This window comes from Pelodiscus sinensis, chromosome 4 (assembly GCF_049634645.1).
Source record: "Pelodiscus sinensis isolate JC-2024 chromosome 4, ASM4963464v1, whole genome shotgun sequence".
NCBI classification, from domain to species: domain Eukaryota; kingdom Metazoa; phylum Chordata; order Testudines; family Trionychidae; genus Pelodiscus; species Pelodiscus sinensis.
Window position 1 is genome coordinate 69,741,021 of NC_134714.1, and position 18,600 is coordinate 69,759,620.

General features: G+C 44.3%; 1 protein-coding gene across 1 annotated transcript in view; it reads right to left on the bottom strand.

The window, feature by feature from the left end:
* Positions 1-10,753, bottom strand: part of TTC9 (tetratricopeptide repeat domain 9) — a 33,347-nt gene extending 22,594 nt beyond the window's left edge. Inside the window, exon 1 of the mRNA XM_075927314.1 lies at positions 10,242-10,753. Coding sequence (XP_075783429.1) covers positions 10,242-10,521 — 280 coding nt within the window. The 5' untranslated portion in view covers positions 10,522-10,753. The remainder of the gene's footprint in view (positions 1-10,241) is intronic.
* Between the last annotated feature and the right edge of the window lie 7,847 nt (positions 10,754-18,600).

Below are 18,600 nucleotides of genomic sequence, written 5' to 3' on the forward strand. Positions count from 1 at the left end.
ATATACAACCAATTGCATCTGTTGCTATGGGGATGGTGCACAGTAATAAATACATTTGGGATACTATGACAGGAAGTTGGTTTGCACAAATGGAATTAATCAAGATTTTTATATAATCCTAGTTGCCACAATAGTCACCAGGTTCTTGCAGTGCTACATGCTGTAGAATTACATACTAAATTAGGAGTCTCTAACCAAGAATTTATGATCTCTGAAAACAAGTGACATACAACTTTATAGACATTTTTGCTTTTCAAACATTATAAATGTAAAAAAAATGCATGTAAATTGACTCCTTTCCTGCAGGTAGTCACGGCAGAGGTTGGTCTTGAGAAGAGATGTGATGCAAGAGAAGGTGGTTTGTTTATGGATCAGTTTAAGGGAGTATTCTGTGTGGATGGCCATTGGGGAAGAGAAAGCCCTTGCTGTGAGCATCTGACAAACAGATGGAGGAGGCTACCATTGTTGGCAGAGTGGAGGAGTAGGGCATAACTTCTGATGTTGATGTAGAGGGACCAGTAGCCCAGAAGCCTGATGGTCCCAAGTTTTCATCTGACAGGCTCTTTACAGCAGAGTGACACGGTGAGAGGATGAGGAATGCATATAATTTGAGCGGCTGTGTTGTGTGGACTGAAGAGCAGTACTGAGAGATTACATTATAAGTAACGGAGGGCATAATATAAAATGTTTGGTGATCAATGGTTTACAGGATGATAGCTGTTCAATTTAGTCAATATTTTACTAGCAGCAGATGGCATGTTTTAGGGTAGGAAGGAATAACCTGTGAACAAAGAGGCTATTTGTAGAAAGGGACTTCACCATATTTGGTGCACATTTTGTTGTGACAGGAAATGTTAGGCACTCAGAGAGGTGTGATCTAAGCACAAGGCTTGGAATCAGGATTTCCTGAGTTCTAATTGCACCTGCTTTGCTGTGTATCCCTTGGTTAATCACTGAACTTCCCTGTGTCTCATTTTCTCATCTCTACAGTAGAGAGATACTTCCTGCCTCACAAAGATATTATGAGGAATAATGAGCTCATGAGTGCTAAGTGCTCTGCAGACTGGAAGTACTCTGTTATTCTAAGGACAGCTGAGCTACTTTGCAGAAGGACCTTGTTTTAGGGGTTTCAGCACTATCAAATCTTAACCTCCACATTTACAATAAACAAGAACACAGTGTGCAGTATAAAACCATTGTAATTTTTTATCATTGGCAATTGCTGCTGCTTCCTTATATCTACATCATTATTATTCAGTTGCACATGAGAAGAAAAAACTGGGACAGTGACAAAATTTAACCTCACCCTTTTAATTATACGTCTCGGCTCTTCCGCACCCATTGGTCTCCCTCATTAGGCCTGAATTTTAAGTGCAGGGTTTATTGGACTTGGGTGTAGCATCTTAACATACTCTAGCCTGATGTGATTCCAATCCTTGGTCCCCCGTACATAGGCCATTTATTGGGATACAAGGAAATGTAAAAGTATTTGTTATGACTCACGAGGGAACTAGTGCCAGAGGAAATTCCAAAACAGAAATTGAGGGGAGGATATGGTGACATTGACAGGAAAAAGCTACTGTGAATCCCTTACATTAAATATATCAATGCACATTAGAGCAATCAGTAAATCTTGAACAGAAAAGTTCAGCACGGCCCAGGGGTTTTGGTTGGACCTTTGGATTCTTGCCATCCCCTGCCTTACTGTATTTTGAAAGCATTGTGCTGCTGCCTCACCACTTAATCTGCCTGCCCATTCCCCCATCACCAGCTAGCTGTGTCAACTCCCGCAAAGGGAGCTCAACAGAAGGGCCAGAGCAAATGCAGCACATTACAGGCAATAGAACTGCTGTACTGTGAATAGGAGACACATGGGCATGAATACACTTCTCTCAACTATAAAAACAATTGGGCACAGGTATCACTTCAGATTGTAAAAATCTCAGTTTTCAAATGGATTTTTGGGAGCCAAGGTATAGCACCTGTGCATAGCAGAGTGTGCGTGTGTATCTCCCTTCCTAAGCTATCAGTGACTGGGACTTTATTAGAAAGTTAGTAAGGGGTCAGAGAGCAGCTTACTTCCACACAGATTTGGAGGCACTTTCATTCCATCCTTTTTATGCATATGCAACTCTATGTGCCTGAATAGGGATCTTGCTCCTCCCTCCTTCATAAACACAATGGCAGAAATATTTTCCGGTAACTGTTCACAACATTCCCCCTCCCAAGGTGTTTGAGACCATCATCTAAGTATGTCCAACACTCACCCAAGCAACATCCACTCAATGCCTGTTTGCACGTGTACCACTTTGAGCTCTGATTATATCATACCCTTTAAATCAGAGGTTCTCTCATCATGTGGGCCAAAAGAGTTATCAGGCAACTAGCCCAGTCATCTTGATCATCAGCAAGTACGCTGGTGATTATCTACCACAGCTGTAACCTAAACAGGGTTGGGTTGCTCACCATTCAGAAAGGACTCCTTCCAGGAAAACCCAGGGAGTGATAGACTGCAATGAGCTACTAGCTCAAACATCCCTAACAGCCACCTTCTGTCACCCTCTTCATGATGAATACTGTAATAACTTACTCTGATTCAGCATTTCTTAAACTTTTTGAGACCATGGAACACCAAACAATAATATTTATGTGGAACATGTATGAAAATTTTCTTTAAAAAAATTGTCAGACAAAAATAAAGAACACAAATAAAGAAGAGGTCATGGCACACCTGCATATTGTTCACGGAACACCAGAGTTCCGTGGAACATAGTTTAAGAAACACTGCTCTGATTAGTTCTACTTATTTCAGTGGGTCTACATCCATGGCAACCATTCACAATGCATATGCAACTCCAGGTAGCAGAATTAAGCCATAGGTCATCAAATGAGCCAGTACCCCACTGTAATGCTATGGGGTTGCTGTACTGCCAGAGATCTCCTGACTCCTAGTACCATGTCTAATTTACATGGCTATCGCTTATCGTCAGGGGCGGCAGGTTTGTATAATTTTTGGTGGTGCCCCATTAGCCACGCCCTGACGCCCATTAACCATGCCTCTGGAGGTAACACGCTTGGGGCAAGATGGACACATGACCAGAATTAAAAGGTGTCATGTCACCCCTGTCGAAGGACTTTTGCCACAGGGATTAGTTTGGCCCCCACCAAACTCCCCTCATGCAACTATCCTGCAATTGCATTAACCCAATGTGTGTGACATTAACTCAGGGCAGAGAGTCTGGGGGAAGTGTTCCCTCTAAGGCTATGTCTACACTCGTGGTTACTTGCGCAAGAACCCACAGAATATCCACACTGCCCGCCTGCTCTTGTGCAAGGAAAGTTACAGGACGGCGTGGTAAGAGAGGGCATCTTGCACAAGAGCTACGCTCTTTTCTAACAGGTGTAAGCTCTCTTGCGCAAGAGAGCAGTGTGGATGCTCGGCAGGGATTTCTTGCGCAAGAAATCCCTATGGCTAAAATGGCCATCGGAGCTTTCTTGTGCCAGAGAGCGTCCACACTGCCATGGATGCTCTTGCGCAAAAGCACATCTCACACATGGCAGTGTGGACGTGTTCTTGAGCAAGATGTTCTTGCACAAGAAGCCGCCAGTGTAGACTTAGCCTAAGAGTTCCCTCCCATGAGCAGAATGAATTGTGTTGTGCACCAGTACTGAGTTTGTGGCTTGTTTGGATGTGCTACTGTGGCACCCAAGTTATTAATAAATATTTTATAAACCTCTACCTTTTCTCTCTGCTGCCATGTCTCCTCCCCTTGCTCCATCAGCTCCCCTGATGCCTCCTGCCCCCCAAGTCCTCACCCTCCTCTGCTGTCCTGACTCCTGCCCTTCTCACTGCCCTCAGCCCTCCTGCAACCTGCCCCCCTCCACCAGCCCCTCTCTCCCCCCTGTGCCCACTCCTCCAGTAGCCCCACTCTGATCATGTGAGCGACCCCTCCTCATTCCCTCTTCTAACACCTCCCTCTGCACACCTGCCCTGCCTCTCTCCTCTGGTGCTGGTCCCTTCCCTGCAGGTGTCTGCCCTTCTGCTTCACCCCCAGAATCCCCTGGCACCTGCACCTTCCCTTAGCCCTGCACCCTCCTGGCGCCTCCCCCTTCCCTCACTGCCCCCTTTGCCCTCTTTTTCCCTGATGCCCACCCCCTTACCACTCTGCCCCCGTTCCTCTCATGCCTCTCTGTGCCCTCGCACATGACTTGCTCCATCCCCACCTCTCTCATGCCCACCCCTTCTTTCAAGCCTTCTCCCAGCACCTCCCTCCTCGCCCACTAGCCCCCAATGCCCATACTCTCTCCTCTCCCAGCATCACCCTGCCCCCCCTCTCACTGACACCTCCCCTCCTGCCCTTTTCCTCGTTGTCTGCACTTGGTCCCCTGGCATTTGTCTCTCTTCCACGCTGTCCCTTGGTGCCTTCCCCTATTTTCCCCCTCTGCACAAGCCCCTTCCTCCCCCTCCCCTTACCTTACCTTCTGCCTTCCACTTTGCGGGGCTGGAGTCTGTGCTCGGGCCCCAGAAGTCCTCGGACTCCAAACCTGGAGCTAGGCCATGCGGTGCAACGCCACGCCGAGGAGTTTTAAAGTCCCAGGCTGTCACGTCACGTCACGTCCGGGCGTCTCCCCGCTTACCGGTAAATGCTGCACATGCAGCAGCAACCAGCAAGGGGGAGCGGACTGAAATCTGCACACAGCAGGGACAGAACAGGGGGGACGCTCTAGGGCCGGGGTGGGAGGACGTGTGGGGGGGGCCGGCAGGTAGGAGCTGGGGGAGAGACCCCGGCTCTGAATATTGCTGGAGCATGGGCACCACAAGCCCATATAACTCGCCGCTTGTGCCCATCGTCCCCCTGCCATGGCTGAATCAAGGGAGTTTGCTATGTTAAGACAACACTTATCAGACTGCCTATCACTGTTTCACACTCACTCATAACAAACATTAAAATTATGCTGCTCTTAGCTAGGGATGTAAGCGACTAGTCAAGTAGTGACTCGACTTGTCACTTCCCACCCCCTTGCTGCCTCTATCAGAGAGGGGCAGCAAAGGGGAGGAGCTGGAGCCAGTACTGAGGGGATATGGCTTAAAAGCCAGTTCCCCCCCAGCACCATCTACAGAAGGGGCAGCGGGGGCAAAGGTGTCTCAACTGCTGCGTCTTTCCCTTTGAAATGTATAAGGGCTCTAGTATATTTCAAAAGGAGAGGCACAGCAGAGAACCCACAGGAGCTGGGGACCTGAGCTGTCCCTCTATGCCTCTGCCTTTGAAATGTACAAGAGCTACAGCCAGCTCTCGTACATTTCAAGGGCAGAGGCGCAATGGGATAGCAAGCATTCCCCTTCTCAACTAATCGATGGAAATTCCATCAACTATTTGATTAATCGAAATGTAACATCCCTATTCCTAGCATTTTTCTGCCTTTGGAAGCACTAAGACCTGAACACCCCTCCAAGCAGTTAACAGCCCTTCCATACCTGGAACTGCTAGGAAGTGTTGCTGGCATAGTGACTAATGAATTCTAGCTCATAAGGGGTTCAATTTAGGGTGGGTGTGTGAGATCTCTGTGTGTATGGTAGAGATGCAAAGGACTAGTCAACATGTTAGTCGACTAGTCGCTCCTCCCCCCGCTGTCTCTATCAGAAAGAGGCGGCAAGGGTGGGAGAGAGAAGGGGGTTCTTTAAAGCAGCAGCACCACCTGGAGCCCAGGGTCAGCTGAGAACTTCCCAGGCTCCATGCACAACTGCTACTTTGAAACACCACGTAGCGCCTGATGCCAGGTGTTTCAAAGTGGCACCACCACACGGAGCCCAGGGTCAGCTGGGGACTCAGAGTCCCTGGCTGAGGGGAGCATGGGGCCAGCAGAGGACTGCTTGAGTCCCCCACAGGCCCTGTGCACCCCACAGAGCTTTCGCCTTTGAAGTGTAGCTGTTGGTACACTTCAAAGACAGAAGCACCCTTAGCGACTAATCGAATAATTGATTAGCCAATTAATCAACATTTTTCATCCCTAGTGCATGGGGCTCATAAAGCACATAAGATCATTCTGGATGAAAGGAGCTGTATAAATAGAAGGGACAATTAGTAACTTATTAATGATATTTGAGTTCAAACTTGCGGCATGCATTCCTCACACTTATTTTTAAAAACAACCTTTTACTCAGGAAAGTTTAGCTCTAGTGCAGCAGGATTTCACTGAGGTTTCTGTTCTTTACTTCCACTGGGCTGATTAAGGCAAAAGAAGAATCAAGTGACCTGCTCAAGGTCGCAGACAATGAATCATAAAAGTCGTCTTACTGTATGTTTGGCATGTAATCATGTTTATTCTACAGGGCTTTATGTGGTTGGCAGAATTTTTTTTCTGACCTAGCAATTTCAGGGAACCTAAATTATGTTGCTGCTCTTGTTTTTGGTGTGATTGATCAGAATGGTTCATGATAAAAAGTTCATGATTTTGGCAGGTCTCTATAAAACATGGCAACACTAGACTTCACAAATGTGATAAGTCATTTAAGGCCATCATACCATTATGTTTTACCCACAGTATTGCTAGTAGCTTTGTGCAAGAGATATTAACAGCACTGTCAACTCTACATATTAAAATATCATGAGGTTCTCCCGTTTCCAAATCACAAGACTGTTTGATTTTTAGGACAAAAACCTCCACATGAATTATTTTTGTATTTGTCATCTTTTTTTGAGCCTTTAAGATTAATATTTTCCATCCACCTAATGGGGCTTAAAGACTTTAAAAAACAAAGCAATTAGATTGCATGATTTGTAGTACTCTGGCTTAAGAAAATCACCAATATCATAAGACTTGCAATAAAACTGAAAGAGTTGGTAATACTGTATTAAGGTGCACACTTAACCCTGGCCTATCTGTTTCCTTTACTTACACACAGACACAAAGACACCTCTCTGCATCCCTGAAACAGGAGACTGCGGTGGCTACAGGAAAAATGACACTGCAAAAGCAAAGCAGTACTTGCAAAATGTTATCCCTTAGTGAAGAGATTGGAAGCTCTAAAAGACCTGGTAAGGACACAGAAGACAGGCGGCTTTGTTGATATCACCCAGCATTTACTCAGAATTGGTGTTTACTTTTCTTAACTGCATATGGCTAGCATGGCCCAGCATTATGCAGATATTTATTTATTCTAAGGCTTTTTTTCTTTAAATACAACTCTAGTGCTCAAAAGTAGAGTATTCTGTACCCCCTTCTTACTTCACCACACCAAATGTACTAATCTTTGTTCTAATACTACCTGTTATGTTGATTTCTCCTTGCTAGAGCCCGATGGGTAAATAATTCAATGACTTCTGGTGGACTTAAGTGTTTCTTGATAGAGACTTACTGCTACACCTCTTGATGTTTTCAAAGAAGATTATTTTAGAAATAACGTATCCTAATCATTATGGCAATTCAGGGCCAATTCATCTTTACCTCACTCCCTTTCCTTTCAGACATCAATTCAAAGTCAGTCCTCTTATAATTTGACCTGTAGGATTAGATGTGTGGTAGACACCCTGCTCTCCATTTTAAGATGTTACATTGAGCAAACCTGAAATCATGTGTTTTGGAGCCATATTCTGCAGTTACATATGTGCGACTCCACTGAAAACACGAGAATAACAATTGTCCAAGTGTAAAGAGTAGAATTTGGTCTATGGCGGAAACACTGCAGATGAGTCTAGGCTTTCTTGTGTTGACACAATTTAAAGCTGAGTAAAATTTGTTTAAGTCTAGGCTAAACCTAGATTTAAATACACGTTCTCTCACTGTGTATATTAAATCTCATAAGCAGTGGTAATCAGCAATGCTTTAAAAATATAACCCCAAAACAAACCAGCAACAATAAATACATGAAATGGGACTATTATGTCAGTAGGAATGGGATTGTAAACATTTCCAGCAAAAGCAATTTGTGTACTCAGCAGAAATATTAACAAAAAGCAAACAACATCAGTCCTTTCCAAGACCATTCACCTTCTAGATTCATGCCTAATTTATATTTCAAGACTCAGAGTGAAGATATTTCTTGAGTTAGAAATATTTTAAGACTAGGAACACATTAAACTGCATTAAGCTATTAATGGTATTATGGGTTCTTTATATGACATTGTCAATGTAAACATGCCTTACCATAAGTTGTTTGATTTTAACAAACACCCATGAATACATTTTTTTTTTCAAAAGAGACAATTACATTTAGGGAATTACAATATTATACTGAAATCTTTTCTCTTCCCATATGCCATTTAAATGGTAATTGAAGGAACCATAACACATTGTATTGGAAAACATGTTCTAAAAGGGGCCTAAATTTTACCTTCAGTTATACTGAAATTAATGGGGTTGTTTGAATGCATCTGAAGGGGTATTAGGGAGGGTAGAAAATTGATCGATTTTATTCCCCATTTTTTCAGCACTGTATAACACTACAAGATGCAAAGCTAACCTGTGCCTAGACAAGTAAGTGAAGGTAATAGCTGATAAGCTAGTATCCTGGCTGTGGCCAAAATGTTTGCCAAGGATAATAAGGAAACATCACTTTGGAAAGGAATAGGACGTAGGGGGAAAAGAGGGGAGAATCTAAAGTTATTCTCTTTCATTTACTCTCTCCTGTATATGCAGAAACAAGTTTTTTGGTTTTGGGGGTTCCTAGTAAGTAGTAGGGAAAAAAAGATTTTTGACATTAAAATATCCTCTAGTCCTGCGTCTTTACTCAGGCAAAGCTCCTAAGGAAATCAACACAAGTTCTGTCTGAGTAAGGACTGCAGGATCAAGTTATAAAGTAGTGTAACCCCTCCACAGAGGGGTTCCAACCAGCTGGAAGGGAGCAAACTCAAATGCAATGATGGAGCATCTTCTGCCTAGTGTGGCAGTTGATATTTAGCAACCAGCTAGAACTACATTTTCTTTTAACTTTTATAGCTAATGGATGGATCGATCTGTCTATCATATGTGGTTATCAAAAATTTCCAGACATTTCCTTGTAGGACAACCCCCTCTCGCTAATGTTGTAAATTATAGGCAAGCTAAGGTAAAATAAGTTAAGGCAATGTCTGGCTGAAGAAAAGAAATAATCAGAGATTTTACATTTTCTGCATCTGAGCATCCTATACAAACATCATTCTATTATCTCTCTATCTTCCTGGACTTATGAGGGATTAATTAGTTAACATTTCTACAGCTGTTTAAAAAAATATGAAGTGCTTGTGTGCACATGTGCTGAGTAATAGTAGTAGGAATGCAGATGAACCCTAAAAAGGAATGATTGATATATATTTTCTCTCTATTTGCCCAGGAAGGACTGGTAGAATGCTGCACCATTCCCCAATAGGCCAGCAGAAGTACTTTCAAACATATGAAAAGAATATTTCATACACACAAATGATATCACTGGGGGCATAATATATAGGGGCTTATGTTGCAGAGTGATCCCTGGTTAATAAGAAACGGGGAGGAGGGCTGGGAGAAGAGGCAAGACTCATATTTCCCCCTAAGAAATACCCAAGGCCCTTTGTTTTTGGTTTTTATTTATTTAGTGTTTTCTGGAAATTCATCAGCATTTATTGCAAATATTTTTAAATAGGAGACAATAAGCACAAAAAATAACTTCACTTTTTTTCTGGGTAAATATGGGGTTAATATAGAAGGATGGAGGGAAGCAAATAAAGAAGAGTATTTAAGTACAGTTTAATGCTGTGATTTAATGAGTGGAAGGTACATCAACAGCACTTACAGACAGCCTGCGACTGTATCTTCTACAACACTGCCTTACTTTAAAGCGCCTCCCATTTACACGCAGACTAGCTTATACACAGAAACACTCCTCCCAATGGACTAGAATGGGCTGTATTAACAGAAACAGCATTTTCACTTACCAGAGGGGTCCAACATTCGGGTAAAATGGGGACAGCCCGAGTACCAGCAATTGGAAACCCCGAGAAATGTTTCAGCAAAAATGGATAAACACTGCCACGGACGGGCCCTGGGGTCAGGGAGCTCTCGGGGTCAGTCCTGCTGCTCTGCTCTCGCTGCTGATATGGGGGGCACAGAAATCTGTCCACTGCGCCCTGGCGTGGGTAAATCAGGTTCAAGCCCCAGCAGGGGCGTGGTCAGACCTCCCCCCCCCCCCCCAGCCCTGCACAAAGTTACTTGGGTGGGGGCAAGGGCCCCGGGGGCACCCCCCGCCCGGGCCACGGGACGATGCCAGCGCGCCCAGCCCCGCTGACCTGCCAGGCTGTTGTAACAATCAATCTCGATGCTCTCCGCGCTCTGGCGCTGCTCCGCGGTGAGGGGCGCGCAGGCGGCGCCGCTGGCGGAGGCGCTGGGCTCGGGCGGCGGCAGCCCCTTCAGCTCCAGCAGCGCGCGGTGGTACTTGCCGATGGCCTCGCGGAATTTCTTGTCCTTGTAGCACTGCGCCCCTTGGCGCTTGAACTCCAGCGCTCGCTGCAGCAGCTCGTCGGGCTCCGCGCCAGCCTGGGCGCCCGCAGCCGGGCTCGGCCGCTCCATCCCCGCCGCGCTCCTCCGCCGGGCAATGGGCTTCACGCCGCGCCGCCTCCCGCTCCCATCCGCCCGCGCCCTGCGAGCCGCCTGCCACCGCCTCCCCGCGTCCCGGGCAGCTAGCGCCGGCCGGCCCACCCGGAAGGAGCCCGGAGCCCAGCCAGCCTGGGCGGGCCGGGAATGGGAAAGAGCCGCTGAGGGGAGGCTACAGCCTGGCGCCCCCTCCCCCTCCCAAATAAAAATCAGACAAAAAGCCACCTTCTTGCCTCCTGCAGCCAGCCAGGCACTTGTGCTCTTAAAGGCGCAGGCTCCGGTTTCCTGGCCCGCCACCGGTCTGAGTGAATGAGTGAGGAGAGGGGGTGATTGCTAATGTGACTGGGGGGGGGGGTCTCACACGCGGTAGCCAAATACACCACACTCTTTAGGGGCTCCTGGCACTCCGCCATTTCTCTGCCCTCCGCAGCTGCCCTTGTGTCCCCTGCCCATTGCAGGGACTCGTTGCCTGGGGCTCTGTGTTCCCCTCAATCCTATCTTCCCCTCCCCATTTCCACCTTCTTCCCTTCCTCGGAGACCCTGTTTTCCTCTCCCCACCTGCATCCTAAATCCCTGCTCCCCTCCAGCTCTGCTTTGTCCTATCACCAAGTTCACTGGCTCCCATTATGCATAGACAATTTCAGGACATTTTGGAACTGACTGCAGGTGGCACGTCAAGATTATTGTATGCGACAAAAAGAGAAATGCCATTAAGCTGACTCAGATCTCCTTTTGGTTGGTCGGATATGATGTTTGCATGTATTGCATAGAAATTAGGCGTGTCAACGAGTAGTTGACTAGACGATTAGCTGATAAGCCTAGATATTTCCTCTATCAGGCAGCAGCTTGGGCCAGCAGGCAGCTGGCTTGTGCAGGGAGCTGGTTTTTAAACTGGCTCCCCTCACAGACCAGCTTGTCCTTGGCAGGGGGTTCCCTGGGAGTGAGGCCAGAATGCGCTGGCTGCTGGCTCCACCCCCAGAAACTAGCAAAGAGTCAACTAACCGTGAAGGATTAATGTGGTTAGTCGACTATTCTATTAGCTGCTATTTAACATCCCTATTGGAAATGAGAGTTCACTTGTGTGTGTAAGTCACTAATGCTAATCCCAAGCATTCTAAAATCACAGTATTCACCTTGAACCATCTTCAAGGGGCCTCACCTGCAGAGAGGCAGGTGTTGAGCACTTTCCAGTGTCTCAAATTAGGCATGCCATAAAGTGTTTTTAAAATATTCTCTAATTTAGAAATCAGAGGTGGAGGATGTGTTTTGTGTAAGTTGGAAACTGGAGACGGGCAATGTGTGTCTTAGTCATAGAAGCTGGAGGTGATATGTGTGTGTGAAAAACACAAATTAAGGATGGAAAATTCCTATTAGTTCACATTTAGCTACCCAGTTGCAATATTGTCCAGTGTCAACTCAAATTGTTCAAGCAAACTCCATTTAAATGTATTTGATTGTACTTTGATTTACAGTCTAGTATATGCCACTGACTTTTTGCTTTGCCTAGGGAAAGAGGATATTCCTAGCGTGTCAACCACACTTTCTTTGCAATAGGTGGTGAACACATTTGACAGTCCACACCAGCAAGACAGCCATTTCCAACAATGCTTAAGAGAAGTATGGCTGTGTATAACACACTTTGTCATATACAGCAGGATTACTACAGGTTGAACCTCTCTAGTCCAGCATTCTCTGGCCCAGAAACATCCGTGGTCTAGCATGATTTTAATCAGCTGGATATCCACTTATTGTGTGTGGCCAAGGTTCCCACTGTCCCATGAAGTTTGTTTACAGCCACCAGTCCTGGCTCTCAGTGTTCAGTGATAAAAAGTCTCAGAGAGATAGCCACGTTAGTCTCTAACTTAAAAAACAGCTAGTAGTCCTGTGGCACCTTAGAAACTGACAAAAAGTATATATAGTATCATGAGCTTTCATGGGCAAAACCCATTTTTTCAGATGAGCTGAAGTGGGAAAAAAGGAACCTAGAATATATAGCAAAAAAAGAAGGGGGGGAGTACCTGTCAATTATAGTGTTGGTGCTAATGAGGCTAATTGAGTGGTCTGGAAGTGTCCCATACTTAGCTTTTGATGTAAATGAGGTGTTAAATGTATGAAAGGCTGGTATGTTCTGTGCTGTTGTTTAGCTCTAATTTACCCCAAATGTCTTCTAAGCAGTGGAAGTATTGGTCATGCTGCTAGACAATTCTAACCTTCTTTGATCTGGCAAATACTCTAGTTTGGCACTGGTCAGGTCCCAAGAGTGCTAGACTAGAGAGGTTCAACTTGTAGTATAGAAAAAGCTAGCTAAATGGATAAAGCCAGGAGAGGAGGATAAAATGGAAGGGAATACCCAAGAAACATTTAAAATGTAGCAATTCAAGACATTAGCATGTCAGTATTACTAACATCAATTTTTGTATTCCAGGAGGGTAAATCAATTATGCTTAACAGTTATTCTGTTCAACAACAAAAATAAAGACCACACTGCTCCTAAGCCTCCAGTTTGTTGGGTCTTTCATAAGCAACTCTTCCCCAGAGGCCCTAGCTTGAACAGAGTATTGCTCTGTCCAGGAGCTATTAATGCTTTCCAGAATTGTGACGCCATGTTTCTTGACATTAAAGTAGCCTATAGGCATCAGCTCTTTGCTGATCCTGTGAATCTAAATGATTTAGACATTTTTCTTGATTAAAAGACTAATAGCTATAAATGGAATAGTAACTTGAAAAGTAATTTTAGCATGTGTGTCCTCCCAGAACCCACTAGGAACCAGATGTTTTCCCAAAACATGTACCAAAAATATAGTCTGACAGCTTTGACAAGTATCAATATTTTTAATACCAACTTTGTGTATTTTCATATGGATCTGATATAATGAATTTTTTTTGTCATGACTCTCTAGGCAGAGACATTGCTTTTCAGTGTAGTTGCATAGAATCTAACATAACGATGCCCCAATTTCTAGTAGGACCTTTGGATGCTAATGTAATGTAGATACTAAATAATAAGATGTGTCTGTGGCAAAGTTCTGAGTAGACCTAGTAGAAAGTTCTGACACAAAAAAGTTATTGTAAATAAAATTTCAATAGTGATTGTGAAAATGATTGTGATAAAATCTTTAGCAGAAAATACTATGAAAAATTTCATGAAAAATGGAAAATTTGAAACCGATGAAAAGGAAACAAGTTCCAAGTGTACATTTTTCATTGAATTTGTTTCCTAATTTTTGACCAGCTATAATAATGAGGATCTTTTTAAGCCAGATTCAACACTAAGTTCCCAGGAAACTTTAAACAAAATAAAAGCTGAAAAAAGGGCCTTGGAAATATTAGCTGTAGAAACGAAGTAGCACATTCATTTTAAAGACAGTTTATGTGACTTCCATGGAAAAAAATGCAAGACCCTGTCACCTTCACAAATCAGAAAAGATTTATTTATGTGATCTGACTAGGTATCCAGACCTGTAGGTACTTCAGCTATATGAGAGTCCAGCAGAAAGTCCAGGGATCAAAATTAGGTTTCTCATAAGACTGGAAGCTAAAGATGTGATTTTATCCAGTTTATTCCAAAACCTGACAGAACTCCAAAAGCATCAACAAGAATTAGGAGATAGCAGGCTAATATTCTGGACTGGAAAACAAAGCACCTTTCATATAAATTAATCTTAGGGTGTGTCTACACAGCACACTAAACTCGAAATAAGATATGCAATTTGCTCTCTGCAAAAGGTGTATTTTTTAAACTAATTTGAAATTTGGCACATCTATAAGCGCCAAATTTCAAAATAATACACTGTTTTGAGCCATCCCTTATCCCTCGTACAACGAGGTTTACTGGGATGACGAAATAGCGCACCTGTTATTTTGAAAAATATTTCAAAATAATGGGTGGCCTGTGTAGACACGGGGTAGCTATTTTGGGATACCGGAGGTAGCTGTTTCAGGGTACAGTGTAAATGTACCCTTAGTTTCCATTTTTCATGCCACCACAGTGCCCTTGTGCAGTCTAATGTTGGCTGTTGAATTTGTCTCTTCTTCATTTGTGAGTATTCTTTTCTGACTGTGTATCAGTCTCAGTGTCTAGAAATGACTTGGTGTGCCTGTCTTTCCTCCTTTAGACTGATTTTTCCTGAGCACATGACAAAAAGGCTGTGTCTACGCTGGGCCACTTATTCCGGAAAATCAGCCGCTTTTCCGGAATAAGCTGCGAGCTGTCTACACTGGCCCTTGAATTTCTGGAAAAGCAACGATGCTCTACTGTACAAAATCAGCCGCTATTCCGGAAAAACTATTCTGCTCCCGCTCGGGCATAAGTCCTTATTCCGGAACACTGTTCCGGAAAAGGGCCAGTGTAGACAGCCCAGTAGTCTTTTCCGGAAAAAAGCCCGGATCGCGAAAATGGTGATCGGGGCTCTTTTCCGGAAAAGCGCATCTACATTGGCCACAGACGCTTTTCCAGAAAAAGGGCTTTTCCGGAAAAGCAGCCTGCCAATGTAGACGCTCCTTTTCCGGAAAAACTGAAAACGGAATAGTATTCCGTTTTAAGCAGTTCCGGAAATTCATGCCAGTGTAGACACAGCCACCGTGTACATTTGCATTGCTTACTTACTAACCTATGCTTGTGGAGCTCTGGTCACGCACATGGTAATGTTATTTTGGGATCTCCTTTTATTGTATCTTTCATTTTTACTCTCACAATTTACCTTAAAAAAATTATAGTATTGCCTTTATGAGCTTTTCCCCATCTGCAAACTTCTTTTTAACAAAGAATCTTAGGGGTTTGAACTGTTTGCGTTGACAAGTGTGCTGCTGGGCAAAACTCTTGACATAATTTGAAAGATAAACAAATATTAGTGATGTATCTTCAGTTATACCTCTGTTTATTAATATAGTCAGAAATAGCATAGATATGTTGAATTTCAGAACATGCTGCAAAAGTATTTGAAAGGACTTGTGAAGAGGGCTGCAGATATGGAATTTTGAGGGCATTTATGCTTGATTTCCTCCTGGAGATAGATTATCTGAAAGTATTGTATATTTACTGAGTAGAATTGCAAGGCTAGTTAGGATGCCTCTCATTTATATACATTTTTTAAAATGGAAATTTTTATTAATGCAGCATCTCTCTCTCTATATATATATATAAAAAAGTTTTTCCTGACGGACAACAGAATGACATCATCAGTGTCAACAGGCTCTCTCAGCGAAGCAAAAGTGGCCAGAGAGAGGGGAGTAGGGAAACTAGTGAGCAGAGGGTACAGTCCCTAGTATCCTATACAGGCAGTCCCCGGGTTACGTACAAGATAGGGACTGTAGGTTTGTTCTTAAGTTGAATTTGTATGTAAGTCGGAACTGGTACATATTGTAGGGAAAACTCTAGCCAAACATTTCTCCAGAGCTCAGTTTTATTCTCCCACACCTCACTTCCCTCAGTCCTTTATTCTCAAGCTGAGGTGTCTGCTGAGAAAAGCCGCTCCGCGTCTCCCTGGTCTGCTGGGGGGGGGGGGGGGAGGGGCGCTAGCTTCGCGTCTCCCTGGTCTGCTGGGGGGGGGGGGGCGGCTAGCTTCGCATCTCCCTGGTCTGCTGGGGGGAAGCAGCTAGTGCGGGGTTGCCTCACCCCGTTTGTAAGTAGGGATCCGATGTAAGTCGGATCCATGTAACCCGGGGACTGCCTGTATGTTCAATACTGCTGTAGCCAGTTGTGATTCACCACCCTGGTGCCTCCTACTGGTCTGTTCTAAAATTAACCCTATTACTGGTGTGTCACCCTCAGTTACCTGTCTTCTGTTAGTATCTCCACCACTCATCAGGCCCTGTGTCCTTCCTGGCCCATAGTGCCCCGTCCCTCAAAGTACTATCCCCAGGCAGTGCCCCCACACTCTGGGGTCCTCCCCTTCCAGGGAACCTCAACCCCTTGTAGCCACCTTACCTCAGTGACCCACTGCTAGTTGTCATCTAGCCTCTGCCTTAGGGGCAAACTGCAGTCTGACATGGCCACTTGTCATTGGCAAGAGGGTGAGGATTTGCTGCCTTCTGCTCTGGCTGCCTCGCTGCAGCCCTAGAACCCCTCAGGCCTTGAAAACAAGGTCTCAGCCTGGGAATTTCCCAGCTCTACCTGCCCTTCCCCAGCACTGCTCTGTCTCAGGTACCCTCTCTAGTCTACCAAGTAGCCAGATCCTCCTGCTACACACCTGAGTGTGAGCTTGTCCTCTCTAGAAGCCCTTCTTATAGGGCCTAGCTAGCCCTGACTGTCTCTAGTCCTCTTCTGATTGGGTCTCAGCCCCAGTCTTCTCCCAAGGCTGTTTTAACTTCTTATGGACCATTGTGGGGTAAATGCCCTGTCATGCCTGCATTCATTGTGCATTCAAAATTCATTGATTTTGAGAGGAGTTTTGTGTGTGTATGAAAGTGTATGACTAAGCACTTTATGAATAATCATAGAGCCGTACCAGAAGTCGTGCCTCTCTCCAAGTAGGCCAAGAATGATTGCAATTGAAGTCATGTCAAGCTCTCTCAACTAGGAGAATGGCATCCCTGCCCAGCCTATGCATAAGGATAGACCATCCCCAAGTTGCATATGAATTCCAGCATGCTCAGCTGCTGCTGCTACAACAATCTGTCACCAGTCTAGTAAATCATCCATTATTTATTTCTGAATCTTACCTCAATGTCTGTACCTCAAATTACCTTTCCCTGTCCCTCAAAAAGGGAAAAGAAAAAGGTGGAGTTTGTGAGCAAGGCAAGAGACAGGGTTGAGGGGGAAAAAAGGCAGAGAAGACTCTCTGAAATCCCTGGTCTACATCAGCTTGTGATGTGCTTGCAAATTGTTCACTTTAACTATTCATTAAATGTGATTGGTAATTCAGCCATGTAGCATTGTTTAATGCTTCCTGGTTGGATGACTGAAAATGCTGAAATTGAAGTAACACAGGCATGCTGAATAATTGTCAGGAACAGCAATTACCATTGTTTTCAAGCAAATATGGGTATTTTTTATGACAGCTATTCCACAAGCATTTGTGTGACCAAAATTTTAATTCACAGAAATGTTTGAAGATGAAGAATAATAAGAGATGCATGGACAAACAAAACAGCTGTTCTGAATTCATATGAATGTTCCCAAATACTGGCTTTACAATATTTGATCAGTTTCTTTCTTTCTCAGAAATGATGGCAAACTGCTAAACACTGTTCTTACCCATGAAGACTCACGGAGCAGCAACAGGGCAACACAAAGGCAGTTGATTAAGCTCACAGTTTTTCTCTTTGTGCTTTTAATTAAAATCAGTGCTTGCTTCAGATTTAGTCAAACTGGAGGAGGAAGGAACAGATACTTGTACAGTACTCTCTTCTTTAAGACCTATTGCTGACAGTTCATTTGCAGTTATATTCTGACAAACCAACTCTGTATGCTGGGTAGGAACTTGCACTTTATCCAGACTGAGCATTAGATAATGCTCTGCAAGTATGAGAAAAGAGCAGGTTAAAGAAATCATGCTTCCAACCAGACACAATCAAGACTTGCAAAATCAGGACTCTTGTTTCTTTCAGATCTAATTCCTATGTTATTGTTGTTATCATCATCTCTGTACAAATGGAACCTGAATTACTGGACAAAATTAAAATGATTGCAAGAATGAGCAACCTTTATCCGTAACCACAGGTTATATTGTTGGCATTCAATACAAAACCTGTGGTTACTAATGTCAGTGAAGTAGGTGAAATCAATGTGTATACATTAGGGCTGTGTCTAGACTGGCATGATTTCGCGGAAATACTTTTAACGGAAAGTATTTCCGCAAAAGCGCGTCTAGATTGGCACAGATGCTTTTGCGCAAAAAGTGCTTTTGCGCAAAAGCATCCGTGGCCAGTCTAGACGTGATTTTGCGCAAGAAAGCCCCGATCACCATTTTAACCATCGGGGCTTTTTTACGCAAGACAGTTCTTCCCTGTCTACACTGGCCCTCTTGCGCAAGTATTCTTGCGCAAGAGGGCTTTTTCCCGAGCAGAAGCGTGAACGTATTTGCGCAAGAAGCACTGATTTTGTACATTACAAAG